At 36.1% G+C, this 20,777-nt stretch overlaps 3 protein-coding genes and 2 pseudogenes across 6 annotated transcripts in view; 2 read left to right on the top strand and 3 right to left on the bottom strand.

Moving 5' to 3' along the window:
* The window catches only part of LOC116290352 (uncharacterized), a 33,193-nt gene extending 15,963 nt beyond the window's left edge, over positions 1–17,230 (top strand). For all 3 annotated transcript variants that reach the window (XM_089026681.1, XM_089026679.1, XM_089026680.1), the window contains 6 exons: positions 9,270–9,323; positions 9,427–9,463; positions 9,817–9,852; positions 9,943–10,119; positions 10,364–10,456; positions 16,075–17,230. In XM_089026681.1, coding sequence (XP_088882807.1) covers positions 9,291–9,323; positions 9,427–9,463; positions 9,817–9,852; positions 9,943–10,119; positions 10,364–10,456; positions 16,075–16,331 — 633 coding nt within the window. In that variant the 5' untranslated portion in view covers positions 9,270–9,290 and the 3' untranslated portion in view covers positions 16,332–17,230. The remainder of the gene's footprint in view (positions 1–9,269; positions 9,324–9,426; positions 9,464–9,816; positions 9,853–9,942; positions 10,120–10,363; positions 10,457–16,074) is intronic.
* LOC148912887 (uncharacterized) lies at positions 425–3,961 on the bottom strand (annotated as a pseudogene).
* On the top strand, positions 10,514–14,164 carry LOC148912886 (uncharacterized). The gene has a single exon (XM_089026677.1). The coding sequence runs from the start codon at positions 10,681–10,683 to the stop codon at positions 13,417–13,419; it is 2,739 nt and encodes a 912-aa protein (XP_088882803.1). The 5' UTR covers positions 10,514–10,680; the 3' UTR covers positions 13,420–14,164.
* On the bottom strand, positions 13,401–16,001 carry LOC148912885 (uncharacterized). The gene has a single exon (XM_089026678.1). The coding sequence runs from the start codon at positions 15,882–15,884 to the stop codon at positions 14,295–14,297; it is 1,590 nt and encodes a 529-aa protein (XP_088882804.1). The 5' UTR covers positions 15,885–16,001; the 3' UTR covers positions 13,401–14,294.
* LOC116307319 (uncharacterized) lies at positions 16,511–20,777 on the bottom strand (annotated as a pseudogene). The gene is made up of 9 exons (XR_016119111.1): positions 20,705–20,777; positions 19,980–20,091; positions 18,546–18,718; positions 18,270–18,430; positions 17,929–18,067; positions 17,491–17,588; positions 17,203–17,350; positions 16,828–16,981; positions 16,511–16,684 (listed from the first exon to the last, which is right to left on the bottom strand). The product of XR_016119111.1 is annotated as an uncharacterized LOC116307319 (transcript).

The raw sequence follows: 20,777 nt of genomic DNA, 5'->3' as shown, positions 1-20,777 counted from the left end.
AAGATGGGGATGATATTGTTAAAGAATCTGCAGAGGACGTGAAGGAAGACTTGTGAGAGATTTTGAAACCCAGACTGATTTTGAGAATGTGTTGCAATTGGTGAAAGACTAAGAAACAAAAATCAAACATCTGGAAACTGAGATAGAGCAGATTTCAAAGCAAAAAGATGTTCTGAAAAGTAAGCTTTTTTCAGTCGAAAGATTCAGTCACAAACAATCTTCTATAGCATTTTACACAGGGTTTCCTAACTACGACGTTTTTATGGAAATATTTACATACCTGGTGATAAAGGAGAAAATATCAGATACTATAAAAGCGCCACTTCTGATGTTTTACCAAATGTGTATAATCAAGAGGAGGAAATCAATGAAAACAAGAGAGGAAGATCAAGACTTCTAAGACCAATTGATGAATATTTTCTTGCTATGTGTCGATTGATACAAAGTATTGCTGAAGAGCATCTTGGTCACCTATTCCATGTATCTACATCAACAGTAAGTCGGATACTTATATCATGGATAAATTTCATGTACTTGAAGCTTGGTCAAATTAACATTTGGCCTTCGAGAGAGGTAATAGATGATACAATGCCAGAAGATTTTAAAGGAAAATACCATTGCACTGAGGTAAGGTGTCAAATGCCCAGCAGCCTTCAACTGAATGGGGAGCTTTTCAGTAGCTACAAACACCATACGACCCTCAAAGGTTTAATTGGAATCTCCCCCTCGTGGTGCTGTGACTTTTGTAAGTTCCCTTTACACAGGATCAATTTCTGATAGAGAAATTGTTTTTCGTAGTGGATTTTTAGATTTGCCCTTCAATGACAAAGATTCAAGAATGGCTGACAAAGGGTTTACAGTCGAGGAACTGTTACCTTTAGGAGTAAGCGAAAACCTCACCCCTCTCTTTGGTGGTTCTAGCCAAATGGCAGCGGAAGATGTGATTCGAACACAGGAAATTGCTAGCTTAAGGATTCATGTTGAAAGGTCTATAAACAAAATAAAAAATGTTCATATATGGGATGGGGTAATTCCTCTAAACCAGTTAGGGCTTGTCAATCAGATGTGGGCAATATGTGCTATTCTCTGTAATGCACAATCTTGTATAATTTCAGCTTAATACTTGCATAATCAGCACGTAATGACACCTGCAAGGACACTTTGGAATGAAATAACTACATTTTCATAATGTACATTAAACAATGTATTTATTCAAAATCCTGCAGCTCTTAAGTAACTATTTTAGTATTTTTCCTATGATTTTTATAATATGCAATCTTAAAATTACATTTATCTTATTAATTTAGGGCCCCCATTGAAAGCAGTATGTATATACACACTGAAGGGGCTACCCTACATGTATTTAATTAATAAAAGTTTATTATTATCATTGAACCATATAGATTTAGAGTGATAGTGCTTAACCCGTGAGATAAATACTAGTCTAATACCGCTAGACATTGAGTATTAGATTTTGTTTCACAGTTTAGTACCATTACTCTCTTCAATCAATCCAATTGATATTTAAAATTATCAGCATATAAGTTAATTACAGATCTGAAGTATGATTATGAATTATTTCACCACAATGCATAATTTCTTTGATTCTAGTAAATACTTAAGATGAAAATTATTTATTTATTGGCCAATTTGGAGGGAAAAACAACATTTTAATCTCCTGAGATTTGGAACCTATTGTTTTGCCCTCCCAAATTCAGTTGCATTCTGATGGGCTGCAAGGGGTCTATTATATATCCATAATCTTGTTAAAGTTTATATTTACATAATAAACTATTTCAAACTATTTATTATTAAAGACATTTATGAGAATGTAGGAATTTAAAATTAAAAAGGCATCAAATACTGAAAACTCACATGTTTATTAACTTCACTAGTTGTCCTGGAGGTAAAATCTTCAGCTGCATACTTGATGAAATGTTGAAAATAGCATGCAGTCAGTTCATCTCTAAGTTTGTTTCCAGAATTCTACATCAAAAGGCACTGTCTATTTATTATTAAAGACATTTATGAGAATGTAGGAATTTAAAATTAAAAAGACATCATATACTGAAAACTCACATAACTAGTCATGTTTATCAACTTCAGTAGTTGTCGGAGGTAAAATTTTTAGCCACATACTTGAGGAAATGTTGAAAATAGCATGCAGTCAGTTCATTTCTAAATTTGTTTCCAGAATTCTACATCAAAAGGCACTCTCTGAACTTAAATACCCTTCTTCATGTAGACAATAAAGGCACACCATTGAGCCCCAGTTATTCCCATCTGTCCTTGTACCTGTGCATAGTATGCATGATTCGGTTTAAGTTTGCAAATGTTCTCACTCGAACAGGCATCTTGAGGTGTGACATTTGCTTTAGTCCAAGGACATTTCACCTCAGCCAGCCCAACAGTCAGAACATCCAGTGTCAACAATTTTTCCATCAGGAGAGGCACCAAGAACAGGATGTGATTTCGACACAACAAATCCTGAAGGAATAACAGTGACGGCATTTTCTTTGATTTCATTTATGTCTGATATTCCATCAGGGCTACTGACTGAAACTTCTTTTCATGTTCAACGTACTTGCTGGCAAGTGCTGGGGGATGTATAATGTTCTTAGTAAAAGTGTCATGGTTCCTTTTACGTCTCCTTATCAAATCAAAGTAGGAAGCCGTAAAGCGGTACTTTCTTTGTCTTTTCCACTCATTACATTCTGACTGGTTTCTTGTTATTTGTTCAATATGAGACATCTCATTTTCATCCACAAAAAGAAAGTCAAGGAGTGATTGTTCAGATTCATTTAAATCTGGGGCATTCATAGGGTGCTCTTCCACTAATGGAAACCGGGGATAGCTATCAATATTTTGCAACTGTGCATTGGAGTTAACACGGGGTATGGCGCTTATATCTAGATGTGCTGAGAAGTTAGATTCTGTAAATGACAGCCGGTAAGAAAGAATAGAACCAGCAGGGCATTTCCCATTTTTCGTGTCCACTAAATTATTGTAGTCTGTCCCCAGGCATTTGTGAAAAGCCAATGTCTGGAAATAGTTATTTTAACCTCATTCTCAGTTTGTTTTCTTTGTCTTGATTTGGGATTGGATTTATCCTTGCTTCGAAGAGCAGTGATTTGATTCCTCCTCTTTTGCTGTTAGTTTCCCTGTCTTCCACTTTCGTCTTATTAACTTGGACATTCATAATCGGTTCTGGTACTATATTGGATCCTCCACCTTTTTTTTTTTTTATGCCAATTTTGAAGCTCTGATGTGCATGCCAGTGTGGGAGTTTGGTAACTTTCATAGCATAAATCTCGAGTGGATTTGTAATCATGCACAATAAATTTGCATAATTTTAACATTAGAGCGAGTATGTGGTTGCAGTATCCTACTGTACCAGCTACACACAAACTCAAGGCCTTTAAGACAACACCAGTAATGATACAGAGCGCCACTTTTAGGTCATGTTGAGGATCATTCTTTCTAAAACTGTGATAGCATTTAGCCTTCACATAAAAACATCGTTGATCATCATTTGTTTCGATATTATGAAGGTATTCGTCCTCCAAGAAAGGTGGCGTTTTTCTGAAGCTAGTGGGAACACTGTTAGATTTTTTGTTTGCGATGTTCTTGCCTGACCTGGTAACATGGTTGTTCATCTCTGCTCGAGTGAACATCGTCATTTTTTGGAGACATGTTCGCCAATTATTTTCAGGGAATTTCACAGGAATGCGTCGTTCAGCTTCGTCTTCATTCACAACATACTTCGAGCGGTGTTGTTTCCGTCTTACCTTTTAACAAGCTCAGCTTTTGTTTTTAAACCTTTTGCTCGATCCCCTCGACACTTCAACCAAAATTTCAGATCGGCAATCTTTAATTCTGTTATATTTCTTACTTCGAGGGGAGCCCCAGGAATATCCTTTTCAGTTAAGATATCCGTTCAGTTTGTAGAAGAAGACGCCATGATAGTTATGAAGCGAGGCTTTTCTCATCTCGTGTGACTAGTCACCAGTCCCTGATCATCTAATATGCCATTATCTGCCATTATGACAAAGGTGTATGGTCTTTTGAATCTGACGTCATAAAGTATAAATGATAAAAATGCAATTTTAAAGTTCCATAATATTAGTTTTGTATACTCTATGTATATTTACACTTACCTTGGTTTCTAACAGGACTTCTTTTGAGAGAACTACATGTTGTCACATCATCTTCATTACTTAAAAACAGTGGCCTATTACTGATTGGATAACATACTGAAGCGTTTTTTCTTTTGCTCAGATTAATGGAGGTGTCTCCTTGAGAGATGTGACTTTTTAAAAAAAACTTTAAAATTATAAAAAAAAATTTAGGCCAAATGTGAATCACTTTCGACCATTTTAAAATTTCTAGGATTAAAAAAACGAATTTTGTCCATTGTCATGCTAGTTATCGATTTAACAAATTTACGATGGTTTAGCGTGGTATGTCCTTTTATTTACCACGATCTGATGTCCAACGTTGGTCAAAATGTTATTGACTCATGAGGCGCAAGCCTAGTGGGTCTATAACTAATCCGTTTGGTAGCCGGACAATTCCATTTCACACCCAACAGCGCTGGAAATAATCTCAGAACATCACTTTATTTGGCTTGTGGATGGTCTGGAATTGCAGCTTACCAGACTCTGCTCACTCTTAAGGCCAGAAATGGCTATGATATGCTTCGAAGGAACTCCTGAGTGTGACAGCGCTGTGATCGATGTGCTTTGTATGCTATGGTTGGTGTAGGCCTTTGACAAATTGGCACCAATGGGGATATTTTTCATCATTCCTGCCAGACTGTTGACACCAAGTGGCTTGTTTTCATACCATACTGGGTTTGAGGCATTTTTGAGTTGCTTAGGCTTTTTGAAAAGGCTTCTTGCAGAGGGTTTAGCTTTGAGATGTAGAGCTTGAGACACCAGTATGTGTCGTTTGTGTCTCCATATCCTCCTTGGTGGTTAAAACTTCTCGACAAACAAAGTTTTTACAAAGTGACAAAACTTGCATGACGCCATTTATTGGTATGGTCTCTTATTTACGACGTTTTTTAACCAATCAGCGCGCGAGAACATTTACAACTGTGGTAAAAATGTTTTAAAAAAATGAAATGAATTCGTTTCCAACTAATATGTTGTGTATATTGGAGGCACTTGTGCTAATTGAGCCAGATGGCATAGCATAACTGGAGAACTAGTCAGAGGGAGGACCATTCAACGAAATACAGTACAATTGGATGATCTCAGAGTTCTTCGAGATTCCTGTTGTTTCAATATCGAATACTTGCAATGAAATGGATTTCCTGTATGTGCATAATAAGCCTCGGTTCAATGTTCTCAAAGCCTGGTTTCAATGCAATGTTTTAATTCAACTGTGTTTTCACTTGTATTTTTTAATCGCCAATGCTGTTTACTTTATTCACACTCAAGTTAGATCTAATTACACTTGTGCGTGCTCAATAATAATAATTATGACGGTGAATTCATGGACTCGTGTTTATAGTTCTTTTCCTTATTTAATAATAATAATAATAATAACGATTTATTGAAGCATATCTACAGAGTAGCTCTACATCTTCAACAAATAAAATAATAAATGAATATATAGTGAAGTAATTAAATAGAAAAAAGACCTAGGTAAAGCTAATATATATATATATACATATTGAATAAAAGAATATACCGGCGTCTATTACATTTTCGTAACGAAAATTGATTCAATGTCAACATCGGAATTGTCCTGGTCAATCAAGCATTCATTCTCTTCATTTGCTTCATCAATGTCTGAGTCCGTAATGTCACTAAAAGGGTCTGGGCGTTTGTTTTCGTCCAACACAGAAAGCTGCGTCTTGAGTTGCTCCAATCCTCCCTCGTACCATTGGCCTTTCTTGAAGCAATGAATAACATTATCTTCAAAACCATCTACTGCGATATTGAGAGCACAGGCCTTAAATGACTTCGTTTTCACTTCTTTAGAAAGTTTTGACCCAGCGTTCAGTACCCATTCAACAATAGTCTTTCTTGATGGTGGACGCATGTTCCCTGCCTCTGTAAATTCCAGGACACCACTAGCCATCCATTCATCGTAATGCTCAGCTACCAAAGCTTTGAAAGGTTTATTCCAGCTCACATCTGGTGCTTGCCAATGCCAGTATTTTCTGTACATAATAAACATAATACCAATATTTACACAATCACATGCATGCACCTTCAATAAACTTTATTCTTCCCTTGACTCTGAAGAATACATTTGTGCAGGTTGTTGAAATTTCAGTCCCATCATGATCAAACAGTCCTTCTCAGGACTGCATCCACCCGGATGATCATAAAACAAATATTGTTATTTCAATAACGTCTCAAGAAATGCCCTATTGTTCGGTACTAAAGTTGAAGAACAATAGCAGGGATTAGCAAAGGATTAGCATATAATTAAGCCTGACAAGTCACTTATTTTTCTTGATTCCGCTAAACATCTATTGTTCGCGTCTAATCTTAATTATTTGAACTGAAGTATTTCTAAGATGCCGTAACAATTTATGCATGACTCACAACTTTTTCGTCTAAAATTACTGTTCACTAAACTTTAAAAAAGACGGTTACTTGGCTAGAACAAATAACCTATTTCTCTTAAAAGCTTTTGAATGCTTTACAGCTTCACAAAAAACACACGCGAACGGCCGTCAGATGAATAAAAACTGAAATTATATAATCACTGTATGAAGTGTTTTCTCGATATTCAGGACGAAAGTATGATATTTTTACGATTATTTTTTGGAGTCTGTGACGTCATACACTCAACATCGAAAATCGCTCCATACATTTCTTTGTAGTTTATGATCAAAATATCAGTAGTAAAGGGAGAAAGAAATACCCAAACACCCCCAAAATATAAATCATAGTCACAAGTAATGTGAAATAAGCACATTAGCCACCCTTTGGGCTTCATAGGAATAAAATAAATTAAGGATTTATATACAAAAAAATATATGTAGCAATGTTTGATGTTGAGTGTATGACGTCACAGACTCCAAAAAATAATCGTAAAAATATCATACTTTCGTACTGAATATCGAGAAAACACTTCATACAGTGATTATTGGACCTTTAAAGAGTATTCTTAGGAAGTTTCAGCTGAATCCAAGTTTGAGCGATTTTCGTCGTAGTAGCACTTTAAAAGCTTTTGAATGCTTTACAGCTTCACAAAAAACATGCGCGAACGGCCGTCAGATGAATAAAAACTGAAATTATAATTTTTCTTATCTAGGGGATCACGTTCAATCTTGAATGTTTCACGTCAGCTCAGGTTTTCTCCTTCACCCAAACAAACAAACACATTAACTTGGCTCGGGAAACTAAAATGGTTTTTAAAACAGAATGTTTGATCCTTTAAACTGTGTTAGTATAAATGGTAGCTTGGTCCATCCTAATGCATATGTTGACTTACTAAGGAGGATGCGATAAATTGGCTCCTTATCGACTATTAAAAACTAGTTGCAATCATAAATTGTTTGCTGGAACCTTTTAATTCTTATTTTAAAGATATTTATAAAATAAAGCTATAATTTCCTATTTTTGCGCCGTGGAGCTGGCGCTGTTGGTGGTCCCATATTCGTACTACTTGTCCTGTCTACAGATTTATTCGTAGAAGCTGAAATTAAAGTAGATCAGTGTGAGATTATATTAACCTAATCTTCGGACTACGCAGTTTACATCGGATTAAATGCACATTTATAAAACTGAATTTAGAGCGCTTTCCAATCGCAGGAAATCCAGTTTGCCGTCGCAGACGGAAAAAAAAGGTTTTTAGTTTGGTTGATGTCAATCAACCATTTATTGTCAATCGGAAATTACACTGAAACACAAAGCTTTAGCAATGCACATGCCTTGGAATGTTGTGAAAACGCCTTGAAATACGTCCGAATTGTTAACTTCATTCAAAGCGTTAAACGCGTAGTTTCGGTGGTCAAAACAAAAAACACTCTATCAAGTTTATTCATGACTTACCATTTTCATCGTTTTCTGGAAACTGATTGCGGATAAATTCCATATTTCTCGCAAGCATGTAGTCCCTAAAATAAAAATAGCGATCATAAATACTTAAAATATATATCAGTTCAAACACATTTTTTTTAAATAGTTCTTAACAATAAAAGTATTCCTTACCATCTTCTGTAAGGATCAATTCCTGGATCCGCCTGAAAACACAACACAAAAAAAGTTATTAACTAGCTAGAATATGTTTAAGAGATGTGATTCATTTCAACTCTATTACCTGGTCAATTAACTGTAGATGACCCTGGAGGTAGTTTGATAACTCCTCCAGATAAGCGTGAACTTGTGGATCAGTTGTCGAAAAAAACCAAGGTAAGTGTAAATATACATAGAGTATACAAAACTAATATTATGGAACTTTAAAATTGCATTTTTATCATTTATACTTTATGACGTCAGATTCAAAAGACCATACACCTTTGTCATTCACGGTAAGAGAATGCAGTTTGAATTTTTTGAAGTAGATAGCATTTAAATAACGAATTTTAACTACTAAACAATATTGAAGGCATTTATAAAGAAATTAAAAATGAATGCTATATCTTGAAGCAATGAATAACATTATCTTCAGAACCATCTACTGCGATATTGAGAGCACAGGCCTTAAATGACTTCGTTTTCACTTCTTTAGAAAGTTTTGACCCAGCGTTCAGTACCCATTCAACAATAGTCTTTCTTGATGGTGGACGCATGTTCCCTGCCTCTGTAAATTCCAGGACACCACTAGCCATCCATTCATCGTAATGCTCAGCTACCAAAGCTTTGAAAGGTTTATTCCAGCTCACATCTGGTGCTTGCCAATGCCAGTATTTTCTGTACATAATAAACATAATACCAATATTTACACAATCACATGCATGCACCTTCAATAAACTTTATTCTTCCCTTGACTCTGAAGAATACATTTGTGCAGGTTGTTGAAATTTCAGTCCCATCATGATCAAACAGTCCTTCTCAGGACTGCATCCACCCGGATGATCATAAAACAAATATTGTTATTTCAATAACGTCTCAAGAAATGCCCTATTGTTCGGTACTAAAGTTGAAGAACAATAGCAGGGATTAGCAAAGGATTAGCATATAATTAAGCCTGACAAGTCACTTATTTTTCTTGATTCCGCTAAACACCTATTGTTCGCGTCTAATCTTAATTATTTGAACTGAAGTATTTCTGAAGTCTCAGTCTTGGATATTGCGATTTAGAAGTTGGCTTAAAGTTGAGCAATGGAAGTTAAAGAGGAAGCTTGTAGTGCACCGGTAAGTAATTTTAAAAAACTTACTTGTATCATGTTGCTGAACAATAACTTTGCTCGATTTATGTTTACACCTAGGCTTCCTAATTAAAACATTTTTTTTAAAGGTCGATGACAATTCGCATTCGTTAAATGAAAACATAGGTAAGTAAAAAAAAGGTTTTTTGTTCTTGGTGCCTGAAGTTGATATTTCACTACTAGTCAGCTCAGTCAGACTTCAGCTCCTTTAAAGTCTTTTATAGCATATGGTTTCACGGCATTTTTTTTTTCCGACAACACTAAACATAGCGTACCAGATTACCTTGCTTCACTCATTCAGACACAAATATACTAAACTTTCTATGGTTACGGGCCTTTAAGCCGAAATCACCAACTGAACGGCTCCTGGTACAGGCAGCCCAAACAGTGTTCCTGTTTTAAATTTATATAAAGAATGTACTTTAGTAATGGTAAAGATGAATATTTCACACAACATTTTACTTTGATACTTTTCACAGAACCCCCTAACAAAAGACAAAGAGTCGAAATTACAGGTAAAGTTGAAATGCTAAAGCAAATTTCGCCGAAAAGTTAAATATATTAATAAAATGATAATAAAACTAAAATTAACTTTTTTTTTTCAGATGCAAGCAGTTCAAATGATGACCTCCCACCTCTTCCACATGGAACTATTGGTTTCATAGGAGAAAGGGAAGTTGCTGCGAATTCAGAGAGTGACTCTGATAGCAATATATCAAGTTATGCAAAGAGAGAGGGATGTGAAACACCCTCCACCACAATCATTTCTGATTCAGAAGATGGTAGCTACATATCACAGCAGATTTCCATATTCTGCGAACTCAGATTTTCTAACAGCTTGCCATGAAATTAGTACTATTTTTCGCTGCCATCAATCAAAACTAATTAGTCAGTGCCTTTTATGTTTTTGTTTGACGGCAACCAAAAACCCATTTCACAACAAGCCATTGGAATGTCTGAGTTTGCAGAATATCTAAAACCTAAGTAATTAAGTTGCAAAAATGATATTCAGTTTTATCTTTACAGAAATGCCCAGTTATGATTTAGACGGAGGATTTGTTTTGGAATTCGAGCCTCCAGAAACAAGTGAAGATGAAGATGAAGATGATGATGGTGATGGTAATATAAGAAAATAAATACCACTTCCATGTGTTCTATTATTATTACTTTAATTCTTGGCTTTCACGTGACGTCACTGACCTATTTCGACCTATCCAAATATGGGCGTCCGCCATCTTTGTGCCCCTCCGAGTGTGAAATGTTATGATAATAGTAGGCCATTTTTATAGTGTTTAGAGTTTTAGCTCGCTTCAGAGACAAATGACGTCTCAAAACTTTGGAAAATGGCTGTGCCAGTGCTCTCGAAATATGGATCAGGTCTTGAAAGTCATGTAAAGGAACGTTATTTGAAGAAGATCGAGGCAGTAGGCGTTGATCCAGTCACCATACCAAGTGAGCAGTTTGATCCTGAATGTTTGCCTCCAATAGAGCAGTCAGATTTGTTTAGTTACTTGGTTTTGCAGACGAGCTATTATACGAACGATCAGTTTAAAAATTACAAGAGTTTGGAAGCATATAATCAAGTGGTGTCTGGATTTGTGGCTTCAGTAAGAGGACGAATTATCTCAAGCAAGCATGTGGTCGTGGCGAAAGTTCGCCATTCCCAACGCATGAATGACCCTCTGGCCGATATTTGGATCATTGCCGGCAAGGATGGCACGATTTTTTCTGCTCATTGTTTGGGTTGTAAAGCAGGCCTAGCAGAATCTTGTTCGCATGTTGCCAGCGTCTTATTTTACATCGAATGTTGGACAAGAATCAACGGGAAATTAGCCTGTACCCAAGTTAAGTGCACGTGGCTTCTTCCCACGTATGTCAACCAAGTATCTTACGCAAGGGCCAAGGACATAGATTTCTCTTCTGCGAAAAAACTCAAAGAGATTCTAGACAGTAACATTGATAAATTGAATGATGAAAATTTAGGACAGTCTCGTAAAAATCAAGCTGGACCTGGACGAGACCCGAACCCTTCAGCCCAAGTTTCAGCAGCGGAAAAGGAGGAATTTTACACAAAACTCTACAACTGCCAAACAAAAGCTGCTTTGTTAAGTTTAATCGACCCCTTCGCTGACCATTTCATTTCCAAAAGTCGGAATGTTCCAGTTTTATGTGATCTTTACGAGCCTTGTAATTTAGATCTAGATTATCTAGAACTGTTGCGAAAGTGCTTAGATGTCAAGCTGAACATTTCAGACGAGGAGATAAAAGCGGTTGAGCAAGACACAAGAGATCAAGCTAAGGGCCCAGGTTTTTTTAGACATCGTGCTGGCAGAATTGGAGCCTCTGTATGTGGTGCTGCCTACAACACCAACCTAGCTCAGCCCTCCCAGTCACTGATCCAATCTATCTGCTACCCCCACTTGTACAAGCTGGATAACAAGGCCATTCGACATGGCATCAAGTACGAACAGTATGCCATTAATGCATATGAAAGCTTAATGAAAACAAAGCATATTAACTTTGAACTTAAGAGATATGGTTTGTTCATCAACAGGGAATTTCCTTTCATCCATGCAACCCCAGACTTTTTAGTTTCTTGCAATTGCTGCGGATTGGGATGTGGAGAGGTGAAATGTCCCATTTCCATCCCCAACTGTGACTTTAAGCAGTATGTTCTACAAAAAAACTCTTGTCTTGAGGTGGTAAATGGCCTAATGAAGCTAAAGAAGAGCCACAATTATTACTTACAGGTTCAACAACAGTTGTTTACTCTGCCAGAAAGAAAATATGCTGACTTTGTTGTTTGTGCTGTGGATTCAGATGGAAATGCACACATTGTGTGTGAGAGAATTTACCCAGACCCCCACCACTTCAAAACTGTCGTGAAAAAGCTTAAAGCATTTTGGAGGATTGGCATACTCCCTGAGATCTTGGGACGGTGGTACACAAGAAAGTGCAATGTTATCATTAAAGTTCCAGGTGATCAAGCAGTCTGCTTTTGTAGAGGACAGTGCAGTGATGAGATGGTCTCCTGCAGTAATGCTGACTGTCCTTATGGCCAATTTCACATAGAATGTTTGGCTGTAGGTGGGAAGTCCATACCTAAAAGATGGTATTGTCCTCACTGCAGCAGGCTGCCACAGTTTAAGAGAGGAATTGGGGCTTCAAAAGCCAAGCCGAAACCATCTACTGTCAACCAAGCTGCAATGCAATGCAATGCTATCTGTGTTTGTAATGCAAAGGCACTCATAAGTGATAAACTGGTCGAGTGCCACAATGCCAACTGTACAAATGGTCATTTTTTTCATCTTAGCTGTTTGGGATTGAAAAGAATGCCAAAGAATCACCAGTCAACGTGGGTGTGTGGTGCCTGTAAAGCTAAAGAAAACAAATCATCCACACCTACCACTTCTACTTCTTCAAAGACAACCTCTGCCAAGCCAAGCAATTCACCATCACCAGAAACTTCAGAATCACAAACAGATGATTGTAATAGTGACAGTGAAGATGATATTGAAATCACACAGGTTACAACCGGTGTTGTTGACAAGTATAGTGCCCTTGCAACACTAAACAATGCTGATTATGACCTCATCAGTGATCCTGCTGGATGGCTTAATGGTGATATAATTCAAGCTACCCAAGTATTATTGCAGAATGTAAACCAGTCAATTGAGGGATTTCAGCGCCCAACCCTAGGAAGAGTAAGGAACTTTGATGTAGTTTCGGGAGAATTTATTCAGATTTTGCATACAGGGACTGATCACTGGGTATGTATTAGCAGTATAGGATGCTTACCTGGTGTTGTAAATCTTTATGATAGTCTCTACCATCATGCAATTAGCCAGGAAATAGAGGAGCAAGCAAATGACTTAATCGGTGGAAGACTAGTTAATTTAGAATTTGTACCAGTTCAGCAACAAAGTAATGGTAGCGACTGCGGAGTTTTTTCAGTTGCTTTTGCTACGTGTTTGGCTTTTGGTACTAACCCCAGTCATGTAACTTTTGATGTTGCTAAAATGCGTCCCCATTTATTAGCTTCCCTTAAAGGTGGACAAATAAGCATGTTTCCAACTTTTTAATTCATTCTTTAGCAAAGAAAATTATTAGTGATAAGTAATAGTCAGTAATATGACATAAATATTATAATAAATAATTTTTAATAAATAACCAAAAGCAAAAAGCTGATAATCAAAATAAATACTTCATTTAAGCGATTTAAATCAGACATCTTTTCATTGGAACTCAGTGAATAAAATGTAAAAATGTTTGTGTCTGAACTGTCCAGCATTATCAGCTTCTTACTTTAGGCTCAGTCAAAACAGATTAATTCTGCTTTGAGAAATACACCAACATATTAAAATCTTTTCTTTCGAGATTCAATCTACATCTCTTATTATGAAATCTAGTGACAATATTAAAATAAGCAGGAACCCATGTTCAGGGAAATGGTGTATCAGGGAAGAAACAGTAACATGACAATGAGTCATACATAGAGCAATATTTCTAGCAATAAAATTAATTAATAAACATTTCAGTTGCTATTGAATATTATTAGACCTCTGTTTACCTTTGGCATAATATTTTTCAATTTCTCTCTGGCTAAAAAATTGTTAGTTGAATCAAAATCAGTATTCATGTGTTAGCCACAGTTATCTTCTTAGCACATAATCTCAGATGAAAAATTAGGCCATAGGTAAAGAGTTATTTTCACTTTCTTTTTCCTTCATGCCCTTTTTCATATCAAAATTTAATTTTTAAGATTGTTTGTCCCCTCCATATTTGGACTTGTTGAAGAACGTGAATAAAATTGTTGCTTTATTTCTAGTGAAATAGTAATTGTGATGTTTTTGTGTTTTGTGCCTGTCGCAATGTAATAATGATTTCTCCTGGTATAATGTTATTATAGAAAAAACTTTAAACATTGTTACCACCCCTGCTTTTTATGAAAAATGTACTACTCAAATGGCACTATGGAAGGACAAAAATTAACAAGTGCAGAGCAAACCCTTAAAATGCGGTCAACGATTGGTACCTGGAATTCAGGTGACCCATTCTGGTTGCTGCTTACAAAGTTTGTGGGCAGTGTTCCTTCCAGAATAGTGTATTTTCGCTGCAGTAGACCAATCACTCTTTCGACGTGTATCCTAACACTGGCTATCCCCCTTGAATGTTCAACGTCAATGGGATCTAACTGGGCTTTCCCTTTGGTAAATGCTGGAATTACCAGTTTTCCATGCTTTAAACCAACACTTTCTGTGATGGTAAATCCCCGATCAGCCATGACTGTATCCCCTGGGGTCAACTTATCTAAGAATCCACAATTCTCAGTTAAATATTTATCTGAGGTGCGGCCACCCCAAGCTTCAGAAACAAAGCAAATTGTACCTTGGGGAGTGATACCAATAAGGATCTTTATGGTGTTGTGGTGCTTATAAGATGAGAACGTTTGAGCTCTGGCCATAAGATTTGTTGGTTTTTCAATAAAAACTTCAAAGCAATCGATTATGACAGTTACTTTGCGCCTAAATGTATATTGAAAGCACATTGGCATAGTTTTCCACAACTGTTCCCTTTCAGGCCAATGGATAAAGCAGGACAACCTAGAATCCATTGCCAATATCCAAGAGGTAAATATTCTTGATACACTTGACAGGGACACCACGAAACGATACGCTAGGTCTTGAAAGGGAACGTTTAGTCTCAGCTTCATCAGTACCAGCACAAATTCTTGAAATCTATTAAGAACTGTAGATTTCCGTTGAACATGTGGCGCGACATGCTCAAACACCACCATCAGGACTTCATAGGAAGGTAGTCCTGTGTAAAATCGAACTTTATCAGCTGTATCGAAGAATTCTCTGTCCGGAGCTTGATATGCAGATTTTAAAAACATGTATTCAAATTCATCTGTCTGTGTGTCAGCGTTCTGTGAACCTTCACAATAAGTTAAGTCTAAGTCCATCTGTGTTGACTCGTCCTTGAAAGTCACTACGGGTGTCTGGGTGCTCTTGTCGAGTATTTCTTCACGCTCATCATTCGCACTGCTGCAAGAAGGCTCAATATTAAAACATGAATTACTCTGTGTTTCGGTAGAAAACTCTTTATCTTGGACAGCATTCCCAGTTTGATTCAAGTCCTTCTTTTTCCTCTCGACTCCAAGTTGCTGATGTTCTATGATTCGCTTCCTGCGCTCTCTTGCCCTTTCAGCTCGTTCTGTCTTAGCTTTCGCTGCTTCCTTCAGATCTTCTTCCTGACTTTCCTTTTTGCCAAGGTTAATAGTTGGAACCCAATCAATATTATATCTGTCCCAGACTTTTGCAGGCTTTCCAGAGACAAAGTGAAGACCACAAACACGTTCGGTTTCAAGAACCCTCTTCGCGTCAGTATCGCCTCGACTGATGGCCGAAATCCAAAGCCTTCTCCGCTCTCGTGTCAACTCTTCGTGCTCTTCGCCTTGATTCGATATCACTTTAGGTATTGAAGAAAAGGAAACTTTTTTCTTACCGCTCTTTGAACCGCAACCAACTACGATACAATGCACCATGTTCAGTGAAAAGTTCACACATATCTCTCTGTCGCGTCTGTTTGTTTACTATCGAGGGGCACAAAGATGGCGGATAGCAACCGTTGTCAAGACCGGTGTCACGTGGGTGAAAGCCAAGAATAGTATCATTACGAAGATATAAAGCTATATATTATTATTATAAAATACTATATTTGGTGTACCACTACAGAGCCAGCCATAGAGTTAAAGAGCAGCGATGACTACACAGAAGATGAAGATGACGATGATCAAAATATCAAAAGTTTTGATAATGAAGACAAAAATTGCATTGTCTGTAAGGTAATGCCCAGGAATGCAAGTATTATCCATGGCCACACTGGCCATCAAGTTTGCTGTTTGACTTGTGGACAAAAGTTAAAAGAACTGGGCAAAAAATGCCCTGTGTGCAGAAAAAAGATCCATCACGTGATCACAAATTACTTTTAACAAAGTCATGGATAAATATGGCCCTTGTAGGAAAAAAATATATATAAGCTTGAGATATTATACTGAGCTATTTATATTATTATATTATATATATATTTATGTTACTTAATGAATAAATTACTAATCCACATTAGTTCATGGTGTGAATGGGGTATTAGAAAGGCAAAATTACTTAAAGCCTAGCCCTCTTCACCATGGTGTTTTTCATACGTTGAAAATCCCTCGAAACAGTCCTCTGCTACATCTTCTTCTTGATGAATTTGAGCAATAACATGATGTTTTCGATATTCTCTTTTCTCTCTAACGAGATCCATCTTCTTGGCAACCAAGGACCGGTTCTCTCTTTCCAAGATCTGTCAGTAAATTTAATATTATATAGTATGAGTACATGCAGCTACTATGATGACTTCATGTCAGGATTTTATTTTCTTTACTATATATATTCCATAAATGCTATATTGTGAGCACTTTTATTAATAACTATTAACATTCTTACCTGTACTGAGTACTCTGATCCTCGTCCACCCTTCTGTGAAGCCCTGTGGAACACCTGGTTTTGGACATGTTTTTTTTCTCTACGGGCTGGCGGCAACTGAATGGCTTGATACATGAATACTTGGCCATGAATTGGGGAACATGATAAACAAAAGCTGAAAAAACAAATAAATTTTTAATTAAAAACTATTATAATTTTCTAAAAAAAGGATATACAAAACAGCAATCAAGAGTTCTACTCTGCTTCTCCATCTTTAAGAACTTTTGAAGGTTACATACTGTTAAGCTAATTCTGAATCAAGTGTACCAATATTTACGACCCAAATTGTTAATTCACTAAAGATTATTCGTATCAATCAATTAAGCTATTTCGTACCATGGATGTATGGTGTGAGGTCTTCTGGATAATTAACATACAGATAGAGATGGCCCCATTCTCTAGCTCTTCTCTTGAACTCCTCTGGCTGAAGAAAATGAGGATCACCAGGATTTGATGAAATCGAATCCAGCAACATCTGAAAGCCCTGTAGAATAATTATCATTAAATAAGTTTTCATTCAATCATTGATTCAAAATGCAGCATAAATTTGTATTCACTAATACTCCTATTTTGAGTTATCTGATGCTTACAACTGTTAAGCTGATTTCATGATGTTTAACTCACCTTCCAAAGCATTTCAACATCCTGTGTATTCACTGATAGAATACCTTCCAGCACTTTCTTCACATCAAGCAAGTTGAGAACTTTTCTCAAATCGTTTCCTGTTAAGGAAGAAAAGTTATTTAATCCAAAGCAACTACACTGTAACTACATTGATTAATGCTAAGTAGAAGGGGCTATAATTGTATAGGGTCAATAAATGTAATCTAGCTAATTATCATTTTGTTTTTCAAACTATTTTTCGTTTGACCAACAATTCTAGCCATATATAAATTATAAGCTATTAAACATTGTGTAGTTCCAGAAATTATCTATACTTCCACATGGAGGAATTTTTAAAAGACAATTTTCTTGTAATTTTTTTCTTTCTCTGACCCCCCATCAGAAATTCCTCTGGGGGATGGATAAGTTCTGGAACAACACATTCCAATTATTGTTTACCATCTAGCTTTGTAAACTTTGTTTCTCCATCTTCACAGTTTTCACCTCTGACATCATAAAATTTGAAAGGAATTCCAATTCTGTCCATTTCATTCACAAGCTGCTCTTTTTTGTCCTCGTTTACGACTTTGTCAATAACCTAAAAAGGATAATATCATGGATGTTAGATTTTTTCGTGGGGTGGGAGGGGGGGGGATACTAGGCAATAATTGTTTGAAAAATATTAGTACCCTACCAAAAATCAAAATCATAGATCCTGTATTATCATAGATCCATCTTCAGGTAAATTGTATACCCTGTTAAGACTGTGACATACGTTACTTAATGTTTTAAAGGTTTACCTGTCCAAAAAGTAAGCCCATGATTCTAAGAAACATGTGCAGGGTATCAGCAACTACAGAAGTGAATGGAATGGACAGAAGTGGTTTCCTTATGCATCCTTTTCTCTCAGTTCCTTCTTCTTCTTTATTCCCACAACAATTTTCAATTGGCCAATCTTCAACTGCAATATTGAAAATTTATGTGTCAAAAAATATTCACTATCAAAATAATAAGTTTACAATTTTAAATGGAACAAATCAAGTTATCAAGTACTTAAATATGACAAAAAAACTAACTATCAAGGCAGCTTATCAGATCTTTTGTGCAATAGCAACAGATGCAAAAATAGAAAGAGCATGCTGCATTGAGGCCATAGACAAGTGAGAGGAATTTCCAGTCACAACAGCAAACCCTAAAAGTAAAGATGATAATATGAACAATGATATTTAAAACATTTATACATAAACCACTAGCTCGGATAAAAGGGCAACCTGCAGACATCCCAAATATTTATGGAGTGATTGTTTGTATACCGTAAAATCCCAGCTGAACCCAAAATCTAACAGTACCCCTTTATTAAGATTCATAAGGGTTACTGGTCTTTTCGAACCAAAGTCTTTCCGATCCAGGTCTTTTCGAACCAGATCCAGGTCTTTTCGAACCACCTATTATACACTTTCGATCCACAAATATAACTAAAGCATATAACAAGTCCTATATGCTGTGTACAGCATGCAAAATGTAAACGAATGTAAACGATCATATGAAGCATATCTTAAACAAGTGTAACTCAGTAAATATATATATATAAAAAAGGAAAACAAAGTGACTGCTGTTGATAAAGGAAGAAAAGCGTTACGATAATAAGGTCAAGAACTTCTGAGATGCGAACGAGTTCGTGACAACAAAAGCGTAACGACTTGTCAAGTGCAAGCGGTAAACTATAAGATTTCATGAAAAAATCTTTGCTAACTTACCAAAATCTTTATTTCACAAAACATATTTTTTATCGCTAAGAAATTTTTTATAAGTATGAAGGTGATTAAAGAAAGAAAAAAGTTACGAATAATGAGTCAAGAACTCCTGAGATGCGAACGAATTGTTTTGTGACAACAAAAGCGGTAACTACTTGTTGCTTTTGTTGTCACAAAACAACTTGTTCGCATCTCAGAAGTTCTTGACTCATTTGTAACGTTTCCCTTTCGTTAATCTCAGAAGTTCTTGACTCATATTCGTAACGTTTCTCTTTCTTTACTCAACAGCAGTCGCTTTGTTTTACTTTTTTTTTATATATTTACTGTATCACACTTGTTTAGGATAGGTTTCACGACTTTTCTTGGTTTACGGTGTTGTCACACAACGCTTACCAGTTATTCGTTCGCGTCTAAAGTTTTCAGTGTTTCTCTTACTAGTTTGCCTTGCTATTCACGTAAAAGTTTTGTTCTTTACACGAGAACTATTTTTTCCTTTTTTACAGTATATTTATTATCTCACCCTTCATAGATAGGTTTTACAATGCATTTGATACGTAGGCGAAATTCAGTAGGCAAAACTTAAACGTAGGATCGTAAAGCGATATTTCTGTAATATTTCCGAAATAAAACACTAAACATCTATAAAACATTTCATAACTGTATTGGATCGAATGTATATGTATGTGGATCGAAAGTGTATATAGGTGGATCGAAAGTGCATAGGTGGTTCGAAAAGATCTGGATAATAAAACTTACCATTCAACTTGATATTGTTTGCTGCCAATATTAAGGCCTTTTTGGGTCAGCAGGCGAATTTCCTCAAAAGCAGGCCCAAGGCAAGTTTCCAGCTCTTTATAATCTTCTTTTCCTTTAATAAAAAGAGGAAAAATATTAAATAACCGTGATATCTATTTTTTATTCATAATTAGAAAACTCATTAATAATTCATGAAGAAAACAATAGAAATCATGACCATGAAGGTGATTTTATATCTGATAAAGATTCGTCTTCATTTGCATAAACTTTAACTTGGATTTTCTCTATCAAACTTGGTTCATTTCGTAAAGAAATCGGTACAGTATGAGAACAAACATCATGAGTTTTCTAAGCCGTTCAATAATCTCGCAGATCGTGTTTTATCGGGTCTAAAACCACTCGGCTGCGCCTCGTGTTTTATACCCGATAAAACACTCCTGCTCGTTTATTAAACATTACTTGAAAGCTTATAGTGAAATATGATAATTTCCTCTTAACCTTGATATTGAAATCATCTTTAATTTTATGTTGTATGAGGTCTGGAACAAGCTTATGTTTTTATAGTTCTTAATCATATAACTTAAGCTTAAGCTTATGGATTTTTTCCTGCATATCCCCATACTAGTAAGTATACAAAAAATCGTAAACTAAATAAGCTTATGAGTTAAGATTATGCAAAATATACAAAGATTTCTGCGAAATAAGTAAAAAACTTGAAACCTTACCATTATAAAGAGCAATGGTATATTGGTAATCAACTGTATTGCAGCCCTCATCCAAAAGGCTCAATACAGCCAT

Source organism: Actinia tenebrosa, unplaced genomic scaffold (assembly GCF_029948245.1).
Source record: "Actinia tenebrosa isolate PJP-AT-01 unplaced genomic scaffold, QUT_ActTen_1.0 PGA_scaffold10__47_contigs__length_13832649, whole genome shotgun sequence".
NCBI lineage: Eukaryota > Metazoa > Cnidaria > Anthozoa > Actiniaria > Actiniidae > Actinia > Actinia tenebrosa.
This window is presented reverse-complemented; position numbering and strand designations above follow the sequence as displayed.